Genomic DNA, 23,026 nt, shown 5'->3' on the forward strand with positions numbered 1-23,026 from the left:
CGTAGCGAAGAGCCGTAGAGATTTTTCCCTGGCTCTTGTCTCATCCTAGACGTGTATCGCGTGATAAATGGTCCGTTCGTGCGAGAAGCAGCCTTGTACAGGTTGTCGAGTGAACTCGTCACGAATGTGGGTGTCGTTCAAATCTGCTCTATTCGTGTTGGAACTTTCGTGAACGCGTTTCGCGCGTGATACTCGAGAGATATAAGGTGTTTGCGCACACCGTAGCTAGGCGGCGATAAAGAACGGGGAGCGGGAGGGGGGTGAAAAAAGAGCGGGAAAGTTAGAAGCGTCCAAACTCGCGGTAGGGGAAGGGAAGTTCATTTGCAAATATTTTATTGCCCGTCGCGCTTCCTTCTCCCTTCTTCCTCGTGCGCACATTTTTCACGTTTATTAAATCCTCTTTCTTTGTTCCCCCACGCCTTTATTCCACCGAACAATGGTACACACGGTCGATTCTCGAACCGCGAAAAGAAATTCTGTTTCGCCCGCTTGAAAAGAGCTTTTCCTCGTTCGAAAATCACTCGACCCTTAAGCCCCGCTCACCCTGTATGCAAGGTACAAATGACTTTTTCGCATACCACGGTAGAGCCTTCGTTGCATTCGATCGGAATGTGCGATTCATGTTGATCTTCAAGTATTCCTTCGAATTCGAAAGCGAACAAAGTGGATAATATTCAATAAAACGAAGCAATAAAAGCAATAAAACAATAGTCTTTAATTGCCAACGTGTGTGTCGTGTTTGTGCGTTGATAGCAAAGAAAATCACATTACCTGGAGAATAATTGGAATTCCGATCGCGAATCGATGTCACGTGAAAGCGAGAATTCTTTGGACCGATCACCCGTTGAAAACAAGGTTCTCCCGAAAGACACCAAATTTCACCTCGTTTCCGTCACCCGAAAGCCGCTCGTTCCTCGGCATCGCCGTGGAGGAGCGTAAGGAAAGTAAAGCAGCAGTAGCAACCGTTTGCCCGCCAAATGAGATTCTGATACAGCGATAGGAAGGGGCTCGATTTATCGGAAATTAATATGCTACGCTGGGCGAGGCTGGAAAAGAGAGGAGCGCCGGCACGGGAATTTAAAATAGATTTGCTCGCGCCAGGAGCAAGCATCCTCGTTCCTCTTGCTTCTGGCTTATCGCGTCTAAGAAGGTACGTAACGAAGCGTGGATGGGGGCTGGCTGAGGCATATTTATGCTGCTCCGAAATCGAGCAACTAGATAGAGGAGAACTAGCCCTGGACTCGAGGGACGGAAGGGCTTCTGAACTGCGGAGATAGAGGTCTTGCGCTCCTAAGAATCAAGCCACGTCCCTGAACGAATTCGGGAAATGAAGCAGAGGTCGCCTGCAGTGATCTTGACTTATGGTTTTCGGTGGATCCTCCGGGAGTATTAGGATAAGGTAGTTTCTGCCACGATAAACGTGTCCCACTTAGCAGAGTTTCAAATCTACTGTTAAATCTGCTGTTAGCGAGAAGGTAGAAGGTAAAATGTTTCTGCTATGACGAAGGTAGATGCAACGTTCGACGGTCGAGAACGACCAGACTCGCTACGTAGCCTAATGCATAAACAATGTACCATTTATCCGTGTTGAAGCTCGTTTCCGGCCGACGTGTGCCGAAAAGTTTCGCGAATGAACATCGCGCGCACCAAGTCCGTGTCTCGGAATGTTTCGCAAACTGTTGAATACGGGGGGTTTTGTACACAGATGGACGCATTTTTCTCTTTTTTTTTTTTCCTTCCACTCGCGCGTATGTTTGTTTAGAAAGTGTCGTTGTAACCGGCGTGTTACGCGTGTTAACCGAGGGAATTTCGTTGTTCGTTTCAGAAGTTCCATGGAATAGCGACGCAACGATGATCACTATGAAGTTTTTTCGCGTTATTCTGCCACTCCTAGGAGGCGTACACGTGCTCTGCGCTCAACAGCAGCCCTGTCCTTCTCCCACGGTGAAAGGTGCCGGTAAGTTAATTTTTCTCTTCTTTCAACACTTGAACGACCGCGCGTACCAAAAAGGGATTTCACCTATTTTGCCAACTACTCGTGTCGGCAATTATTGCCAGTTTTATTCCGCGGCTAACCGGGTCAAACGTATCCTCCGTTTGGCGCACAGTCGCGCAAACTGAAGACGTTCCTCCGCGAGAAATAATCGAAATTAAGATCATCGACCCTTCGATGAAACTTTTACTCGCGCTCGTCGGAGAGATACAAATGTAGGTCGAAGAATATAACGAGAAGCCCCTCGCAAGCTTGCTTCGCAAGTTTCCTACTCGAGATAACCTCTCACACCCGGACACCACACGCGCAAAGTAATCCTACAGAGCAATTCGAACCACCAGTAACAACACACACCTAGTCAATAAAAGAGGGAACATGGACACTCGAAGAAAGAACTCGTTCAGTTTTCGAAGCGCACACAACAAGTATAACACACTCGACTTACCGTTAGTGAACTCTCGGTAGATAATTAATTTAAAGGGTATCATCGTAGGAGAGAATCGGTTGAAATCCATATTTTATCAGGAACAAGACACACAGCGGTTGCAAGAAAGCACGAAGGCTCGCGTATCCTTCTAACGAAGAGCCGCGGTTAGATAGCGACGAAAGCGAACGATGGCTGCCGGCTTTCTATGTAATTAACGGCTATCCATCCTCTTCGTAATTATGAAGCGGAGCTGGAGCGGTAATGAAATCTCTGCAAGCAGTAGGAAACGAGTCGACGGCATGCGAATGAGTCCGTCGAGAAGACTGACGCTTTTGACGTTTGTCAACCTACCTCTGTCATTTCGTTAAATTCGTCGTTGGCGTTTTTCCCCCACCGGAGTTTTTCTAGCCGGCGAAACGGAGAAGTGATCTCTTTGAAAGGAGACCGGGGGGAACGTATCACGCTCGTACATGTTCAATTAGTTCTACCGACGTTTTTGCCCGGTTCCTTTTATAACTTGGTTGTATCAGAGGTAAAAGAAGAACGTCGGTTTTAATACTAGAATTGGCTCGGACGAATATAGCAGTCCGTTTAAACAAATTTCACAGTTCGATGCTAGCTTTCTTCCACGGTGTTTCCGTTAAATAGACGGTAATTGCCTCGATTTAGCGCTTTATTAACACATTCGGTATTCTCTCCGAGCGACTATCAGTTTCCAGCAGCCGATGATGATCAATTTTCGATTGGAGAAAGGCAGCCGACGTGAATCATTTTTCACCGTGACACGTGAAAATTACGCTATTGAGGTTTCTATTACGTGTCTTTTCCCCGGGAAATGATGTCGCCTCGTAAGTTATCGAGTAATATTCCGAGCTTGGAGAAAACGTTGTACTTGAGCGCGTGAAACAAGAGGTAGAGGAAAAAAGAAGATCTGCGATCGTAAGAAATAGAACGGCGATAAATTCGATCGGTATATTCGTCATCGGGTTTAATGGACGAAATTTCGCGGCATGTTTCGTACCTTCCGTTCCATTGAAAAAAGTGTCTCTACGTCGTCTACTTGTTCGAGTACCACTTACGCCTTGATTACGTTCCAACGAAAAGAGAAAAAAAATACCAATATCGCGACCGTTCGCCTCTCTCTCGAAATAAACATTTCTCGACATACTTTTCTGCTGGTTTCCTTGATAGTCGAAAATCTACAAAAATTCCAAATTTCTTGGATAATTTTGCTAGAAATGTTGTACAACCGTTGAAATGAAATTGAAAAGCTGGTGTATCGATTTCGATTCGTATTTGTACAAATACGGAAAGGAAAGAAAGAAATTCGTCGTTTCTATTCCTGTCTCGTTATCGGAAGAAAATCGATCGGAATGCAGCTCACGAGGAAGCTTCCATTAAGTAGGGAAGATCGTCGGATAGAGGCGGGTCGTTTAAGCCTCGATTCGACGCTCGATTTATCAAACCCGTCGATGACAGCGTCCTCGGATATTACCACGACACTTTGCCCACCCTCCACCTTTCCTCCTCTCCCTGATTCCATCGAATTCGTTTCGTATCCTTATTCTAGCCGGAGCGATTATACGCGATGGCGTGTATAATGCGGTTTCACTGGCGACCTCGATATCATTCGGTGCAGGGATCCTTCCCGGCAATCCCCGGGACATGGTAAAAACTAAGATTACTATGCAATGCAATCAGCGGCGTACCAGGGTTCTTTCAGATTAAAACACAGTCCCGGGATTACCGGTCGAAACTATTGTTTTGCCGGCAGGAGCTTCCAGGGTGGATTGTGCGGCCACGTTTCAGGCAAAAAGTTGCCTCGTGACGTGTCGTTCGAAGAGAAGTGAAGGGAACTCCACTGTCATCTCTCTCTCTCTCTCTCTCACACGTCGTTGGCGAATAGTCGGCGTGAGTTGATTGCGCCACGCGTACGCCATTTATACGCAAACGCGGTTCTCGACGGTTCGAGCGGTAGCGAACATTTGCATATTCTCCGGTGATTTTTAGAAGGGTCGCGAAATCGCGGCTGGATCGTTCCCGTGGTCGTTCGCGAAACGACACGGTCGCCGCCACTTGTTGGAGCGATGATAATATTAGTTCTCCGGTTATTCGCCTCGGCAAACTGTGCTGCTGTTTGATAAAATACGTTCATGCGGAGCAATACGAGTCTCGTTGTTTCCTTCTGACCTTCCGTGTTCTTGTCCGATTTCTATGTTGGGTTACTCGGCTCGTGGAAAATTTTGTTGAAAATTCTCCGGTGGGTTCATTTGAAGAGGGATGTATACGTGTGTGTGTGTATTTCGAATCTTCGCTTCGGAAAAAATGCTCGCTGGTAAAGCAGAACGGCGCGACATTATTACATCAAAGCTGCATGTCTATTCCCCGAAAACGGAGCACTTTCTCTAATTACCGTCTGCAACGTTTCTTGGAAAATGATTTTCACCGAGGGGACACGAGCTAATAAGCCCGAAGTGCATTTTTTGAAAACGGCCTCGTGACCGAGATCGGCCGTGAGTTCTATGAAAAATGTGTCGCTCGGTAACACATCGTCGCGACACTCGTATGCGAAAATTGAAGTGCACACGCGAACATGCCAAGTTGCCAGACTAACTCGTTAACTTTATTCCCCATTTCGGGCTGTACAAAGTGTAGGTACACTCGACGAGAGACCTAGGAGTATTCGCCTTCTCGGCTTTCGAATTTTTATCATATTCGCATATTCCGGACGCGAGGATTCTATTAACGGTTATTTTATTCATACGCAGCCAGGGTCTGGATGCCCCCTTTGTTCTCCGTTTGTATTACGCGCTCCGATTGTCCGCGACAGAAAATTTCTGATTAATCGCTTCGGTTCTTATCCGCGGCAAGTTCTAATTCAAACGACGATAGAAAAACCACGCGGTGGCGTTCTTTCGTACAATTTTCGCCACGGATTCATTCATTATCCACCGTAAATAACATTCTCCCTTGGTAAGAAGTATATTAGCGCGTACTGGAAAAAGTATCGTTAAGAGTCCTCTGTTGGATAGCGGATTATTTCGAAGTTTTAACAAACGATTCTCGAAACTCTTTCCTCCACAAGATTATCTTCCGTTTGAATCTTCGATCTGAATTGTCCTCGCGAAAAATTAAGTCTGTTCGGTAAATCTAATAAAAGAGAAAAATCACCTGGAACTATGCAAAGGGATATTTTCGTAGATTAAACCGGAGGGGTAAAGTTTGAGAAGCGAGAATGTGAGAAAAGGTGAGGATCTGTTCAATGGCCATCTCTCGATTTGGCCAGAGGCAGGGTGTGGTGTAATGCATAAACAATGCGCCGTTTATCCGTGCCGGGGATCCAAGCCCAATGAATAATAAACTACCCTGCAGACATGCGGTAGATATACTGGGTCTGGTACGGAGAGAGAGCACGCCTGGTGGACCATGGTGGGAGGATTATCGACGAAAAAGTGCCGTTGCTCGTGCACGATGACCCGGGCCAGGGTGTGAATATTATTGCTTTCAAGATTTCCACCCTCTATACGCGCCATTTAAGCCACGCTATACCCCCCTAGTGTCGATAAATTCGAGCGGGGCTGAATGGAGATGCGTACAATTCCGTGCAATAATAGCGAAGATGAGAACGGTCGGTGGGGGTGTCGATCAAGGATTTATGGCTCGATGATTTATATATCCACCGATTCGTACGATACTTGTACACATCGACGAAAGAAAGTTTATCCGTCGAATTGACGTTTAGTAACGCTGAAGAAAAATGTGCGTTTAAACGAGAGGAACACTCGAGGATGAATTGTGCGCAAGTCGTTCGAATTCTCCGAATACAATTGTAAGGGTAGACTCGTTGAAACGTGGGAGGTTACATTTACAACCCTTTTTCTGATTTATCCACTAACTGTTTATATCTTTTGTCCGTCCAGCTGGGAGGGTTGGTTCGTTATAGCCGAGAGAGATTGGAAAAAGGGCAGGTTGAATGGTGGAGAAAGACTTCATTAACATTCCACCGCAGGCATAATTAAATGTCGCTGATACGTCAGCCAGGGCAGCTCAAGTTAAACAAACAACGTTCTCAAAGTTACCGTTGAAAAGATCCTTTTGTATTTTCCACACAGACATCGGTCCTCCTCTTTTCCTCCCCGTTCCCCGTTCCACTCTGTATTCTTGTTCCAAGCGAAAGAAAACACTTGGACAATTTTCAACGTAAACTTTCCCCCTTTCGTTCTTCTCCTTTCGTTACGAGAAAACAATTTAACCTGGCAAGAGGTGCGGGAAGAAAGAAGAGTGAACTCGGAGGATTACTCGGTCGACGGATCGTTTAGCTGTTTGAATTGCCCGAGACAAACGATATTTGCCAAGTTTTATAGAATTCATTATCTTCGTGCGGGGAAAACGGTGAACGGTTTAATTGTGTAGAACCCGGGCGAATTACGGGGAATAAGTCGAGGGCGAAAACGCGGATAATTAAAATGGCTCAGCGGAGAGAGAGAGAGAGGAGAGCGCGCGAGGGCTTTTAAATTTTCGGCGACTCTAATTCTGGCCCTTCATTTTTCCCCTATTAACATATTCCGGCGGTTCGCCGTAACTGCTACCAGAGAATTACGTTGTGGCGTGCTTTGGAAAAATTTACCGCGGTTTAAACGCTGGCTGGCCCGCGTTACATTCCCTTGTCACTATACTCCCCTTCTCCAGAGGCTCCGACCGGTCCGCAAAACAATTTCAATTTGCCCGCCGCACGCGGACGCGCGGCTAAAAACCGTGCACGCTTAATTTCACCAGTTACAGCTGCAACTGCATCGTGTATCCGATGCGCGTAACCTGTACTCCATCAGCGCAGTCTCCTAGCCAACGCGGCTACGCCTTCGTGCAAAAAGACGCTGACTTACGTGGAACAGGTGATTATCACTTTGTTGGGATGGAAATGGCGTTGGGAACAAGGTTCTGATTCCGATATTTCAAGAGAAATTCCCTCGAAGAAATAATAGCTACTTGTCGTTCTCAGATTTTTTATTGTAATATTTCCCGTATCCTGATTGTAATCAAATTTGCCATTCGATCGATTTTAACCCCTCGCTCCACAGTAGGTAACACGATATCGTACACGTTAAAAATAATTGTTTATTTCTATCACTTTCAATCTGTAACACGATTGATCGCGAACGATCCTCCAATGACCGATTCGATTATAATCAAGGGAAATCGGCGTCGTTACACAATCGGGCCATCGTCCGCGAAGCACTGATTTCGGGGGCGTAGTAGGATGGATGGCTGCGAACAGGGTGGCCAACGGGGAATGGTACGGGGGACAGGGTAGAATAAATAAACGCCATAATTCACGTTCAACAGTTACGAACGGTTCAATTCGCAATTGGAACCGGCCCAACCGGCAGCATGTGATATAGACGAAGGCCTGGCTGAACTAGTAGAGGTACGAACGAAAGAGGGAGATGTTTAGAGACCATTGAGGGGGCGAAAGGGAGACACAGCTAGTATAGAGGTAGAGGTAGAGAGAGAGAGAAAGTTTGGGTGGTATTACACGACGAAGGGACAAACAGCTCGTCGCTTCTGTGTACGACGACGAACGAACGTTCCCTGAAATTAATTTAAAAGGCAGTATTTCCTGGCCGCGGGGCTTTTACACCTGCATAATCTCGCCCCACACTCGCCATTCTAGGACCGTACTTCATCCGGCACCCTCCATCCCAGCCCACCTCGTTGCCGGTTGAAAATAAGTGGATTACGTTAACTTGATAAAGCGAGGATCACGTTTTATCGGGTTAAAGAAAACCCTTTCCAGCTCCTTCTCTTCATTTCTACTCTCTCCTCGTTTCCCACCCCTTTATCTATCTCCCCCCTCGTTCTTGCGTTTTAATCCTTTTTTCATTCCCGCGAACCGTCACGACCTACACCACCACGCGATTCTTATTCCTTCTACCTCGCGTTTCGACGCAGTTTCGTTGGGTTGTCGACCAGCCCTCCGTGCCTCCCATCCCGACATATCTAATTTAGTTTAAACGTGTTAAGTCTATCTTTGCCAGATAGCAAGTTCTCATACCCGCCACGCGTGCCCGCGAACTTTCAATCGAATTAAACAACGAAACCGGTTGTATGTTGCGTTCAAACTCGCGCTCCTAACGTTTAATTGGACGCCGTTATCTCTAGTGGCCTCTCTCTCTCTCTCTCTCTCTCTCTCTGTCTCGCGAGACGCTCCGTTACTTTCGTGATTAATTAATATTGCATAAAGTAATTAGCCGGAATACTATAACGTTTATTGTTTTGCCCGGGGTAAAATGTTGCTCGCGTGAAATTGGTACATCCTCCAGGAATAGAGAGAACATCGTTACTCTTCGACTACGGTGCGTCTCTATAACGACTGGCTGTGTTTTATCTGGTAGAATGTACGTCTCGATGGGATAACGATTCGAATTTATACTTGTACAGGATAGTGAACGACGGTGAACAATTAGACTCGTTGTTAAATAAATGTCTGGTAACGTTTCGTGCGTGTACAGGAGATGAATATTTTATAACAGAGTATACGGTGTTTGCAAATGTCCTTTGACGAAACTTCATCCGCACGTGTGTGCGTGTGTGCGTATATACGAGCGAACGTGTACAATCTTCATCACTATACCGTCGCCATTATTCCGTATCAGAGCATCGCCATTCCGCGACGCGCAAAGTTTTAGACGTTGTCTGAGTAGTTTATGAATACCGCGACGCCGGGATGATTGTGGCCGTGGTAGATGACTGGGGTCGTCGAGATGCCAGTGGAAACTGGTGGGGAGGGACCAGCAGGCGTTTATCAACCCTCTGTCCGTGACAACCTTACATACGGATGGAGAACATATACAGACGTGTGTGTACATACATAGGCCTGGTTGCAGCCTAGATATTCCCTCCCTCTCTCTGTTTCTCTCTTATGCGACACCGTGTGTGGCGTTATAACTGAAACGCAGAGGAGACCCCTTTGACTGGGATAGTAGATATTACTTTTATACACGTGATACCGCATCAGTTCCTCGAGACAAAGGCAAGGAAATATATGACGTTGCGGAAGGACGAGTTCGCGGCAGTTGTTACACGAGTACTGACGTGCGCTTCAATTTCGTCGAAATGGCAATAATTTTCTACTCCTTTGTCCCTTACCTTCCTTCGATACCTCTCTTTTCTCTCTCTCTCTCTCTCTCTCTCTTCTATTAATTTCCTGGCTCACTAGCTGTTCCTATACTCCTGCACCGAAAGAGCGAAATCTAGCGTAAGAAGGAAATTTTTTCTTTCTTTCTTTTTTTTTCCCCCCGGGTTTTCCGCTTTGAATCTGTGAATCCACTCTGGTGTAATGTTTTCGTTGCGTTGAGAATTTCTTGGAGCTTCGCGAAAGAGAAGCGGGGGATCTCGTTTCTCTCTGTTGAGGTTGAAAAATGACGAGGGCAGAGAGAAGGAGAAGAAAAAAGACCGGTGTACCGTGGGTAATGGTGTATTATCTCGTGCGTATTATAAATCTCCTAGTTACCGATTCATCTAACCGGTGATTTGTGTTGGGAATTAATTCACGTTAAAGTGGGCTAATAAAATTGGTGCCGCGAAGGTTTCGCGTTTTACGAGCGATGAGAGGCGTGACTGATCGTTGCAGCGATGCCGTTGGGTGTCATTTTATCGGTGCATAGCAAGGCGGAAGGACTTTGACTAATGATATTGCCGCAACAACTTATTTGTTATCGAAATTGCCTATTACTTACTGTATTGGACGATATGTCTGCCGTCTCGTCGCTATCATCGCTACTTGCGGAAGCGGCAACTCCTCTCAAGGCTTCCTATCGATTATTGCCGACGATATTTGTCCCTGCGGGAGTGATTCAGCTCTCGCGAAAATTAAGTGGAACTTCTCGTCTCTCCCTTTCTTCGATTCTACCCTTAGCTCGAGATAAAAGAACGGAAACTTTTCGCATAATTATTTCTTCCAATTCGATGTGTTGGCCTCCCACAATGTTCATGAAGCCTGATTATATAGCAAATAACTCTTTATTTGCAACACAGTTTGTTATGTAACAGTAATGCAATGTAACTGAGTTCTTAAATGTTAAATGTGTGCGAGTCCAATGTCCCGAAGTTCAAATTCGTGTAATCGTTCGTACCCAGAGTTCAGATTCTATGTTTCACTAATGTGTTCTTACAAGAATGTCACTTTTGTCTATCACCCCCGTCCCTTTATACGGTTTTTGTCCGTCCATTTTGGTCCCCTGACGGGGGTGAAAAAGGGGGGGGGGGCCAAAACTTCCAATCAAATTAGGGCCTTGGTCAACGCCCGACGCCAACCGCTCACCCTTAGGGAAGGGGTGTTCCGGATGAGGTACGCGTCACCTGAGCTTCTGGGAAAAACCCAGGGTAACGGTACCGCTTATGATACGTCAATTGCTATTGAGATGCACGAAGAAACTCCAAATTCTCCGCTTTTATGAGAGGTTTGGAGCCCTCCTGATAATAAGGAATAATTAACGAACGAAAACATTAAACGCGTATTATTCAAACCTTAATCTGAAAAATAGCAGAGTCGCGTCCGTATGGTAAACCTGGTTTAAACTTGAGTATCCTTAACACGATGTTTATTTGACGCGCAATTTTTCCAAGATAAGAGAAGCAACGGAGCTTGAAATGTTTTAAGAATAGCATCACTGTCATTTTTCAAATCGTCATCGCATGGCAATAACGGTACGAATAATTCTGAAAAAGGCGCTAGGTCATTCCAGATCTAATCTCTCGAACGTTTCGCAACTCGTTAAATACAGAAATAGGTGTTGAACAAGCGATATGCTGTCTCATTATATTGAATGCGCAAACACAACATCTTATATCGTAATTAGTTAGTCTGGTATCAGTCGCAATACTTCATCTAAGCGATTGACAGAGAATATTTGCAAGAAGTAATGCCCGATGAACCACGCTCCATATATCTCGTTCACCGATGTTCTACACTTCTACACTACAGAATTACTAAATCAACAGCCTCCGATAATAACGCACATTCAACGAGCTCTTTTTTTCTCTCTCACTGGCCACAAATCAAAGGCATCTTCCATGTGAAAAAGGGGAGAAAACAACAACAACAACAACAACAACAACAGCAGTATTCCAGGTGTATGTAAAATCGATCAAGCACACGAGCTCATTTGAACGTACAGAGATATTGGAGATAGAAATCGGCTGGATGATTAATTTGATCGTTTGTTTCGCGTCACGTACACGCATGCGCGCATAAATATGCGCAAACACAAGTCGGTTTTAATAGAAAGGCGAAACGCGTGTCCCGGGTGCTTTGAAGATATTAATTTCAGAATTAATCGCGTTCTCCGTGATGCCTGTCCCGATGTTCACGGAATTCGTGCGCCTTCGCACGATCCGCTGTAATATCTCTCAGCCAGACACGATCGACGTGGAGATGTCAATGACCGGAATAGATAAATCATCGAAGGATCCGACGAGTGTTTCGATAATCTCACGAAACGAAAGGTATGAAAGTTCGATACGAAAGATTTATCTATGAGAACCGAGTCGTTATTAATAACCTACTCGTGTCGCCGTGTCGGTGCTATGTAGTTTCCGTAATCAGTATTACGCAATCTGAAAAAGGGCGTGTTTTGGTTCGATAACTGAAATCATCGAGTCATTCGTGGTGGATGGTTGAAATGACCGATTTACCCGGGGCACAATCGACTGTGATTCGTACGAATGTTCCTTTGAATCGAGCTCGTTACCACAGCCTCCGTTCGTCAAGCGTATCCTGTGTCTCAGGTACGAAATCAATATACAAATACGTGTCTGTGTTCCGATACGAAGAATTCGTCTGGTACACTCGCGCCACGCTGGCGTCGAATTTAATTCTTGGTTAATTTCGAACAATACACACCTATCATTTAGAAGAAATCATTTTTCTGTGTAATTGATTGGAGTTTTTCCACGAGTCTGATCATCGGCCGGATAATTATTATTATTCATATTCCATTGTCGTTAAGCTCTTCTGTTTAATTGCGCAATTCGAGCTTTTCAATCGAGAGGAATTTTTAATATTCTCTCGTCGGGCATTTATTATCCACGATTCTCATCGTGATTACGATGTTTGTGAGAATAGTCAACCGCTTGATTCGTGCTCACTTCCTAAATTACAAAGACACCTTGTAACACTTGGAGTATCGTGGACCAAGTTTCTCTGTGAATTTCACAATGAAACGAGAACAACGACGTACAGCTTTTTTCATCCAAGTTTTCCTGGCTTCTCTCGGACCACTGATTCGCATGGCGGTCCCGCGGCGCTACTGTAGAGGTGCAATTAATCCATAAAATAGGTATGCGCGGTGTGCAACGCATGTTCAACAGCAATTTCATCGTGCCAGCTCCTCTCTCTCTCTCTCTCTCCCTCGCTTTGTTTGCAGCGAAACGGTCACACGGTATGCGCGAGGAAACGTGACACGGACATTTATTCAAAACACCGTGGCGCGTTTCGTTTGCATGTCGCAAAAGTGCAATTCGCTCTTAAATCTTCCCCTGCGGTGGAGAACCGGGAAGATTTACGCTCGCGTAGCGCGATGACTGCTCAATGACAGCGTGAGTAATGTTTAGAGGGGGAAAAAGAAACGGGGAGTTTATTGAAGACTTGTCTCTTAAATTAGACCAGCCTAAATGTAACTTTTCTTTTTTCTTTCTCTGGCATATTATTCGTTTATTTCGTTTTTTATTCTTTTTTTTTTTTTTTTTTTTTTCTCGGTTTTTTTTTAAATGTTCGTTTTTTTTTCTTTTTTTTTTTTTTTTTTTCTCGGTTGTATTCAACATGAAACAACGATCGTGCATAGTCACTACAGCTCGTGAGTTGTGCGCGAGTCTGTTGTGTTTACGATAGAACGATTTACATCTACCTTAATACCTCGTTAATGCCGTGTGTGTTGATCAACGTAGATTGTCGATCACGAGTAACCTTATTAAACCGTGTTCAATTTGTACTATCAAATGGGGTCGACTTAATTGTACAGGAATATTATCTAGACGGTTCGTCGTTGGAAGGATCTTTGGATTGGAAGGACAAATGGATGTTTGGATTCGAACTTGAACTATATTTTACTAGATATCTTACTAGAAAAAAAAGGAAACCTTCGAATTCGACTAGACAATGACAAACAGTTGAAACGATAAGCTCGTTGTTAAGTCGAAGTGACTTTGTTTCATGGCCAACCGCGACATCGTAGACGTAGACAATCTACAACGTAGACCTAAATACGGCACCCAGTTGGCCAACCTTTATTCCGTATCTGTTCTCGAATTAGTTCCTTCTGATAACGATTCTTCCTATGATTCGTCAGTCTAGCAAGCCCATTTGCGCATATTTAGGTAATTTCTTCTGCATTATTCTTCGGAAAATGGGACTCTTCATGCCCGGACTTTCTACGATACCATTGCCGCCTAACATCTCGTCAATGTCCTTCACCTCGCTCTTATCCACTACAATTACTGGAAGAACGGTCATCATAGATATCAGGCCGTATATTGCTCGTTCCTCCATACTTTTCAGCAATGCGTCCTTGGTAGGTGGTTGCGTTTTGCAGCCCAGTTGTTTCATGGTGGCCGTCAGTGTCTTTAAATACTCGTCCAACAGAGAGTCGATGCAGTCGTCGCGAACTTTCTCGCTCGGGCTGGTATTCAGGAAGTAGTGCAGGTCGATCGCCGGCGAAGTGTAGAGAGCCAGTTGGAAATCCACCTGCAATGTCAATCGGGTTTCGATCGATCTCGAAAGCTAGGCGGCGCGAATTGAATTGGAAATGAAATCTGTGCAGCCAGACTATGGGGGAGAGAGAGGGAGAGAGAGCGAAAGAAACGCGAGAGGATTCGTGTTTAGGAAATTGTCGCAGTCGAAAGCTTGAACAGACAAGCAGATTTATTGCATTATTCATAATGCGCCGCCCCGTATTTCGCTCCTCTCGCGATAAATCGAACGTTCGCAGGAGGAACCGTTGATTTTTCCGAATTAATCGAAATTTTTGTTCCCTTTGGTCGTGTAGAAAGTATCGCGAGAATCTGTATTATTATTTCGAACGTGGCGATACTCACGAAAATATGCTCGACAGGCTTGTTGTTCTCGTCGTAACGGAACAGCATGTTGTTTACCCAAAAGTCGCCATGATTGATGACGTTGAACTCGTTGTCGTTGCGTTTCACAGCTTCCACGCCCTTCTCGAACACATTCTCCGCCAGAATCTTCAGTTTCTGACCGTAACTGTGAATTTCAAGGTTCCGTGAAATTCCGACATTTCAACTTGGATTATGTTACGAATCAGTTTCACCTTTCGCCGAACTCTGGCCACTTTTCTATCTCGAGCGCCAGACTCGTGCACGCCGCTTGGAAGAACTTCGTCATATCCTTGGGGTTCTGCGCGTGGAATATTCCTTTTCTGTATACGTCCTTGTGTTTTGGTTCCTGTGAGAAAATCAACGTTATTTACCGTCGAGAGGAAAGAGGTACAATTTTGTCATTTTTCCTCTCTATCTCTACCTTCTCGCATAAAGCAACCGAGCTGCCGTGAAACCTGGCTAATCCCTGAATGGCCAGAGTGCTGTGTGCTAGATCGAGACCCATTTGACGGTCAGCCATACGAAAACCTCGAGGAGCAAGGTCCTCCATGATCAGGCACAGTGGTCGTTCCATACGAACGTGATAAACTCGCGCGCCTAAACGAATGCCCAGCATACCGCTCATCTTCTTAAGGGCGTCTGTCATCATGCAGATCTCCGTCTCGAAGATGTTGCTCATTTGGATCTTGGAAAACGTATCGAGAAATTTTTTCCAAATAATTTCCAACGAACTAAAGACACACGTGTACTCCACGAAGAATCGCGAGAAAGAAAAGAAATTTCACCAGTTCTTTTCGTGGCCCCTCTGCGATCGGCTCGAACTTAAAGATGAGTGTCTTCTTGTCGCTGACCTCTTTATCACCCTGTTTCCTGGTATACTCAATCGCTACCCTCATCATGTCGCTAGTATAGTTGTCACCCTTATTGGTGGCCGGTTTTATGAATATATCGACCACTTGGATCGTGCTGTCATCCTCGGCCAACCGAAGGATCCTCTGCGTGAAGTCGATGTTCACCCACGACGGTGTCTCTTGGGCCATTTCTGAAATTGGAATTGGAATTGGAGAATTTCCTCGACAAATCATTGTACTTCGCGGAGCGTCAGGGAACGCGGAAACGATTCTTTACGGTAACTTATTGTTCACGACGAGATTTATCACGCTTTCCTCTCTTTTCTTCTCTTTTCCACGCTTTCAACTTCCTACCCTTTCTCTCTCTCTCTCTCTCTCTATATATATATATATCTTCCCACCTATATCTCGATCTTTCTTCCTCTTCCTGCACGGCTATATAGGTTTCTCTTGTTCGACTCTCGATATTCACGGGGAACGCTTCTCGCGTTCGAGATCGCTGTTTCAATTAGAAACGTAATGGAACGAGGAGTCCTCTTTTCACTCCACACCCTTCGCCACCTCCCCTCGCGGCGGTTTCCACCCAAAGCAGCACATTTCACCAACCGGAGATTCCGTCGAACGCGATCGAGTCGCGGTATTTTAAGGTCCCACTGGGACGCGGACAAAGAGAGGCGCTCTTTTTCCCCACCGTGTACGTGAACTCGTGTGTCACAGAATTCGTCGAGTTTCTTGAAGATTGAAATTTCTCGCGTGTTTATAGATCGTTCGCTAATCTTCTATCGATTGGATAAATAACAGAGAATCGTTTGGAGGAAGTACGGATGAGGTAAGATCGGAGCAATCGCCTTCAAATTGATGAACCGCGAAGGATTGTAAATAACTGTGCCATTATCGAGGTTATTGAACGCTTTTTAGATCACGCGTGGGCACTTTGAACGAACCGTGTAGTAGATTATGACCGTGGAGAGTGGGAATCGAGGGCAGACGATTATGATACTCCTCTTTTAGAAATCCGCTTCGTCGCGTTATTATTTTTCCCCCTTTTTCTCTTTCTTTTCGGTTTCGTTCAATTACGCACGCGAGGAATATTACTTGAACTGTGTTTTTAACGGCTAACAATAGCCAACTGATGTAGAGTAACGACCGAACAAATTAAACCAGCGTAGATTAATGATTCTGTTTGTTTCACTTCGGTTATGGCCGCGACAGGCATATTGATGCATGGCCGTTTTATGCCTGCCGCGATTGCAATATGGCGGAAAAGCAATTAGAACGAAAAACCGAATTATCTTCGTCTTAGCACCTTCGGAGATCGCGAGGCTTCCTTTCGCACGACCAGTCGATGTAGTCGAAGACGCACGACGAGCAACTTTCACTGCACGTTCATCTTGAACTAACGAATAACCATACTATCTCCCTTATCTTTTTCAAAGGAAAGAAACATGTTATTTACGTTGAAGTAATACGCGAGGTACTGCGTCACGCAAAACGTAACTTATTAGCCACGTATATGTAGATGTAGTATTTAATAGTAGTTTCTCGAGGATCACAACCAATAACAGAGAAAGGCAGACAGAGACAGAGACAGAGAGGGAGAGAGAGAGAGAGAGAGAACAGGTAATTTTCGCCGAAATTTCTTGTACACTGACGGATCACACGTGGATATACGACAAAAACACACAGAGAAAACCGGTTGTTCCGTGATGGCCACTGACCTGCGAACGATTCGAAAAGTGGTTCAAGGAGTATGCAACTAATGATCACTACACTTGTGCCTCCGTGGATGTCTGGTACGGAGTGAAGCAGACGGTATCGACGTGTCACGTTTTATACTCCACACCAGACGGCCACACATTATTTATACTTCTATCAAGGGCCCCTAGATCGCGGACGTCATCTGCCGGATAACAATCAACCAGAATACACAATCTTCGTTGATTTCCTCGTTCAAGCCGCGTTTTTACACGCTCCCACATTCCCCGCGTATTTCTTGCTAATCTTGTGACGTAGTCGGACCACCGTCGCCACGTGTAATTTCATTCCTTAAAAGAGGAAATGAGATTGTCCGACTGTTATCTGTCGAGCCAAGTGCCCGATAAACGGAGAAAGAAAGAACAGGTTCCTTTTCCTTGTTGTATCTACCTGATTGTTATTGCGTCGAAAGAATAAATCACGGTACTACGATGGCATAGATAGAATGGCTTTGAGTGACCTACGTAGATTTCGATTACACACGGGCATCTGGTAAAAGTGATAAGAGTGGTAAATAACCGACGAGTTTGTACAAATATTCATAGATCGAGGATAAAGGTTGGACGATGAGCTGCATAAAAACAAATCCGAGACACGTGTCTGCTTGTGAAACGAGCATTGTGAAATAACACTGGAACGCATTTCAACGGGCATCGATTGCAAGACACGCTGCTTGCCATTCCGATTGTTTCGTTCTATCCTCGGAGATCAAATGACAAAATGTACGTTGTCCCCGTGTCGATGTTTCATTCATCGTTCCCGTTCATTGAACGCCTATCGATCGGCGAATTATACTCGAGATCGACGCGCCAACGGCTCTACTCATCCCTGGTGGCTGCTAATTCGAGTTACCATGCGGCTAATTACGTTGTTCACGTCAAAGAACGGTTGCGTCGTTTTACCAAGCGTTAATCATGGACCTGCCGCCCGTTGATGATGATCAACATTGCCGCAGAGCAACCGTGTCACGAAAATCTAAATAGTCTCTCGTACAGAGCAACTCTTAGGTTGCTTTATGTAACACGTTTTGGTTCTGGGGCCGTTCGAAGGAAGTCAATTGAGGCTGTTACGAAATTGACCGGGGTTAATCGCGAAGGAATTACGTTGTGTGCCAAGTCACTGTCTCGATCAGCGTTGTCACGCGTGCCATTCTACTACCGGAAGTTTCGTAACGACAAATGACCGTGTAGAACTGTTCATTTATCTGGGTATGATAATTTTTTTTTTTTTTTTTTTTGCCTACGAGAGAAGATCCCAGAGTACGTCGTGTGCTGCTACGTTCCGTATTCATCTGCGGAAGCTCGTTGAACGCGATCATGCAACATATCGTGTCGGTAATCAATTGTCTCCGGTGTGTGTATTTTGATAAGGTGATGATAGAAGCGGCAGGCAGTCGTTTTACGTTGCGTAGAGGTCAATTTCATTTAAAGTATCGTGAAGATTTATCGGTGGCTTTTACCGTGAGAATTGTTACAGGATGTTCGCAGCTAGATCACTTGTTCCGTTACTTGAAATTTTCCTTTTTTTTACCAAGTTATCGCTGACTCAGTTTTCGATTCGTCACGATTTGTCTGTGATGAAACGAATGTCGAAGGATTTTTTCAATTGGTCGGGAAGGATAGGTTAGAGGGGGGCGTATAATAGGCAAGCCAGTGATAATTTCAATGGAATAGGAAGCGATCGTATTCATGACACGTGGCGCGGCGAGTCATCGTACGGTCGGATGCAGTTTTATTCCTGTCCATTTTAATCGGCCGCCGAAGGAAACACCGATAAGGGCGACACCAAATGCATCCGATTGGCCTGGATCGCGGACGCGTGACCAAAATTATACAGTCGCGCGTAATTCTAGAATTCCAGCACGTAGCCAGTCACAATCCTGGCCGATTTATTTACATGAGCCGATTAAACAGAGCCGTCCGCTAGATTTCAATTGCATTATTCGGCGATCACTCGCCGCGGGTCGTGTCGATCTCGACACGCGACCCTCGAAAATTCCAATTAAACTGAAACGATGCACACCGCGGAGCGCAACTATAACACCGTTCACGTTTTTAAGACTTTCGAACTTGGAAGGAATAATTAGACAATGCTAATTGTATCTTTTTGAATAAGCCAGATGAAATGGAGATATATTTTAGAATGCACCCCTTTCGTGCTTAATGTATTCGATTTTCTTCTGTTGTAAAACTCTTACTACTGCGTAAGTTTCTGTATTTTTATCATTGATCCGAATGTAATCGATTTATTATGTTATTATTCGTGGAGCTGCATTCGTCGGTGACACCGCTCTCGAATTATTTTCCATTGATATTCCTCGGGGTTTGGATGTTGTTTTAACGTATTTCGGGAAGGGTGTTTATGTTGTGAGTTTTTGTTTATTATTATTCTGTCTTTGCAAACTCGAAGGTCTTGGTCTTTCCAAAACTACGTATATAAAGGTTCCTTTCCCTCTGATGATACTCAAGCTTTCGAAAAGTATTTAAACAATATTTCTAAACGTATCTCCTTCAGTATAACGCTTCCTAATACACATTATGCGTATGGTGCGTATCGAATAAGGATTATTCCACAAATGTCTTGCAATCACAATTCTGGAAAGTCATTGTCCCAAGGTTCAAGATTTCGATCTGTCAACTGAAACATATTTTTCGCATGCTACTTTTCACCGAGATTTATTATTTCCGTGAAACGTACAAATGAGATTCAATATTTGCAATTCCCGAGTGTGTGTTTATCGTTGACAGTGTCTTAAGTATCGTAGAACCGTGGGACATCGCCGTCAAACACTTTTATCGCCATTATGTAACAGAGAGTAGACGTATTCACCATGAGACGTTACGTTACGTTTCAGCTTGTACCAGCCTTGAACTTGGGCTGGATACACGTATGTAAATACACGCGAATCTTTTCATCCCGCTCAATGCCAATTTGAAATCGGCACAATTAAAACGTGAAATTGAAATTGAAGCAATCTTCGTTCACGCTGAAGGTTAAACTCTTTAGTGTGAGCAATTACTGTACAGTATTCGAATCTGCGGCACACTGGTAATCGGTTCCTCGAGACGTAGCTTGTTGATTGTCTTCTGAACGCTCGAACAATTGTAGAAACGAAAAAGAGAAAATTAATCTTACAGGCTTTTCTTTATCTGTGAAAAATGAAATCGATCTCGATATCTTTAATTTCGTTTGAACGATCAGCGATCCTAACGTTTTATTAGAGAAGAATTGGTCGAAATTGTAACGAGCAAAAAAAAGCATCGTAATTCGTACCCGGTCTGATACGTGTACCGTGCTGAATTATCAAGCCATTGGGTCAATGAAAAATTATATCGCCGTATACCCAGTAAATTTACAATCGCTCCGTTTTATCGATATTGCCGGATGGCGATAGTTGCACTATACGACGTAATTTCTAAAACACGCCGCGACTACCGGCAGAGGAACTTTATCGTTACGGTCGGAGGTAATCGATTTTGCAAAGAATTCGGCGAACCCGTTACCTGTGCTTTTTCCACGAATCGATGTCGAAAAGTTTGGCGCGAAATTACACCGAAACGTGTAACTTTATTGGGAAATATTCGACAAATATTTCAAAACCGTTTGACATTTCAAAGAACCACGCGATATTTAACAGGAGGAGGGGTGGAGTATTTGCAGGAGAATATCCAGCTGAGAAACCCGACCGGCACGATAATTACCGTTTGTTTCGAGCCTGAACGAAGAGTAACGAAGGAATCTAGTAACGAGAATAAAAAGAAACTGTTCCCGAATGGATCGTTTCCGCGTTGAATATCGGGGCAAACCTCCGTATTACCAGGAGCCGGTAAAAGTAGCATCAATTCTCGTTGGCTTGGATCGTAACGCCGGTGTACGCGTTGCACAACCGAGTACAATATTTTGCAACTCTGTTGTAACTGTACACGAGTATACATTTACTGTTATCGCGATTACAGTGCCGACGACAACGACGACGACGACGACGAAGAAGTCGAATCGTCTGGCGCACATTTCGAATATCGACGTTCAGATATCAATAGAAGCTGCCGCTAAGCCGTCGCGTTTCCGAGCACTTCTCTTGAATACAGTCGTTACGCTTTTCACCTCCCGCCTCTCGCACAGACGTTTCTTCTTTCGAGTATTCCCTCTATCTTTCCCGTATTCCTGTGTTCTTTCGCTCGTTTGCTCCTCGTACGAGGACTTTCTCCAGTTCTTCGAATCGAATTTTCCGAAGGGAGAGTGGTAGGAATTTGAAGTTTCTCCCTGCAAGTAATTTTCTCCACCGCGATATTTGCACTGTCTTAGAATGTTTCCTTTTTACTTAGACACACCGCTGAATTGTATTTTTCTTTTTTCAATATCTTTCCTTCTTTTTCAATTTCTCTCTCTTTTTCTGTTGTTCGTGTTTTGTAAGTTTATGTTCTTACCAAAAACTCAAGGGTATTAGGGGTAGAGAGAGATTAGAGTTGTTATCGTTTATGGTATCAGGTGTATAATTAATATTGTTGATTTAGATAACGTAAATATCGGATCGATTACGAGAGAATATCGAGAGTGTTGGAGGATTTACAAGTAAATAGATAAAAATAGTGATCTAATAAATGTCAAATGTTATCTGTGTCTCGCGGTTAGTTTCTCTCAACTTGTCGGCCATTCCTTAGATAATTATTGTTGCGACCTGATTAGGACGCAACCAAGTCACATTTGGCCGCCAGACCGAGGTGCGGACGTTCGGATGACCGCAATACACCCCCCGTGGACTCACCAGCGCGACACTCGGACAGTAGGTCCCAAAAACACTCGGGACCATAAAACATTCGTTACCAAAAGGACACAGTTTTCGTCGACCAATAGTATTGTAGAACACACCACGTTTTCCACCTCCATAACACAACCACCAATCAGAACCAACCTAATGCCTATATGTATATACATCTACACACCTGAAAACCGTCAATCACTGTAAGACGAGTGCACGAGACACGTCGTCACGAAACGAACAATCCAAATTCAACTAAACATCTAAAACACATCTAATCAAAACATCTACAACATCTAATCAAAATAAAAAAACATCTAACCCAACAACGAAGTTTCAATACACCTCGAACCAGCGAGAACAATCATCAACCTGCGCCAGAACTCCTGATCACAAGACTTGATCAAGGCCCACGACGCAACAATTATCTAGGTAAAGAAACCGAAGAATCTCTAATGCTATTGTCACGCGTCGCTCCTTTCCGTCTAATCAACACGTAATTACGGTTCAAGGACTCGATTGTTTCACACACTAGGAGAGAACGAACGAAACCACTTTATTGTATTTGAATGTGCACCTACTAATATTGGAAATGCGCACAAGTATTCCGAAGAATCGATAAATCAAGATAATACTTTCTTTGTTTCCATAGATAACATGTTACTCAAACGAGACACTCACTCTCTTTCAAGAGCTGACCAACGATCGATTTACATTTTTTCTTCGTTCACCACGATGATAGGAAGAACTTTATCAAACGTATCGTGTCGCGATACACTTTGGAAATTTTCCGAATGACTGGTCCTGTTACGACGTTCTCTGCCTTTATAGGGATTCTTTATTTAAAGAAGCCGCTCGTTGTCGTTATCGTTGCTTCGCCCTCCTTCGGGAAGTTAATCCAATCGGCCGAGCCTGCAAAAATTCGCCGTCGATGCCAGCAGAAACAAGGAAGAGGAGAAGAAGAAGCTGGTTCTCTAGGTTCTCGGTTCACGTAGCCACTCGATTTACTTTATCTACGTTATCGCGGCGTGTATCTTCTCCCGAATAATTGCAAACGGTAATATGTTTGTCAGGAGAGCGCGTGTTGCAAGCGCCTGACATCTCTAGCGAGATAACGCCGCGAGATAGTG

The 23,026-nt window shown here is 44.5% G+C and overlaps 2 protein-coding genes across 4 annotated transcripts in view; one reads left to right on the forward strand and one right to left on the reverse strand.

The window, feature by feature from the left end:
• The first annotated feature begins 1,851 nt into the window (after window positions 1-1,851).
• LOC108571430 (protein turtle-like) overlaps window positions 1,852-23,026 on the forward strand; it is a 115,335-nt gene continuing 94,160 nt past the window's right edge. Inside the window, exon 1 of the mRNA XM_017933469.1 lies at window positions 1,852-1,957. Coding sequence (XP_017788958.1) covers window positions 1,852-1,957 — 106 coding nt within the window. The remainder of the gene's footprint in view (window positions 1,958-23,026) is intronic.
• LOC108571429 lies at window positions 13,205-22,693 on the reverse strand. Of its 3 annotated transcripts, none has more exons than XM_017933467.1 (6): window positions 22,578-22,693; window positions 15,317-15,573; window positions 14,953-15,216; window positions 14,744-14,877; window positions 14,511-14,676; window positions 13,205-14,160 (listed from the first exon to the last, which is right to left on the reverse strand). In XM_017933467.1, exons 2-6 carry the CDS (start codon window positions 15,569-15,571, stop codon window positions 13,762-13,764), a joined length of 1,218 nt encoding a protein of 405 aa, XP_017788956.1. In that variant the 5' UTR covers window positions 15,572-15,573; window positions 22,578-22,693; the 3' UTR covers window positions 13,205-13,761. The 3 variants fall into 3 exon arrangements, with proteins under 3 accessions (XP_017788956.1, XP_017788955.1, XP_017788957.1); XM_017933466.1 differs by lacking the exon at window positions 22,578-22,693 and adding an exon at window positions 17,101-17,225; XM_017933468.1 differs by lacking the exon at window positions 22,578-22,693 and adding an exon at window positions 16,689-16,759.

The sequence above is a fragment of the Habropoda laboriosa genome, unplaced genomic scaffold (genome assembly GCF_001263275.1).
Source record: "Habropoda laboriosa isolate 0110345459 unplaced genomic scaffold, ASM126327v1 scaffold57, whole genome shotgun sequence".
Taxonomy (NCBI): Eukaryota; Metazoa; Arthropoda; class Insecta; order Hymenoptera; family Apidae; genus Habropoda; species Habropoda laboriosa.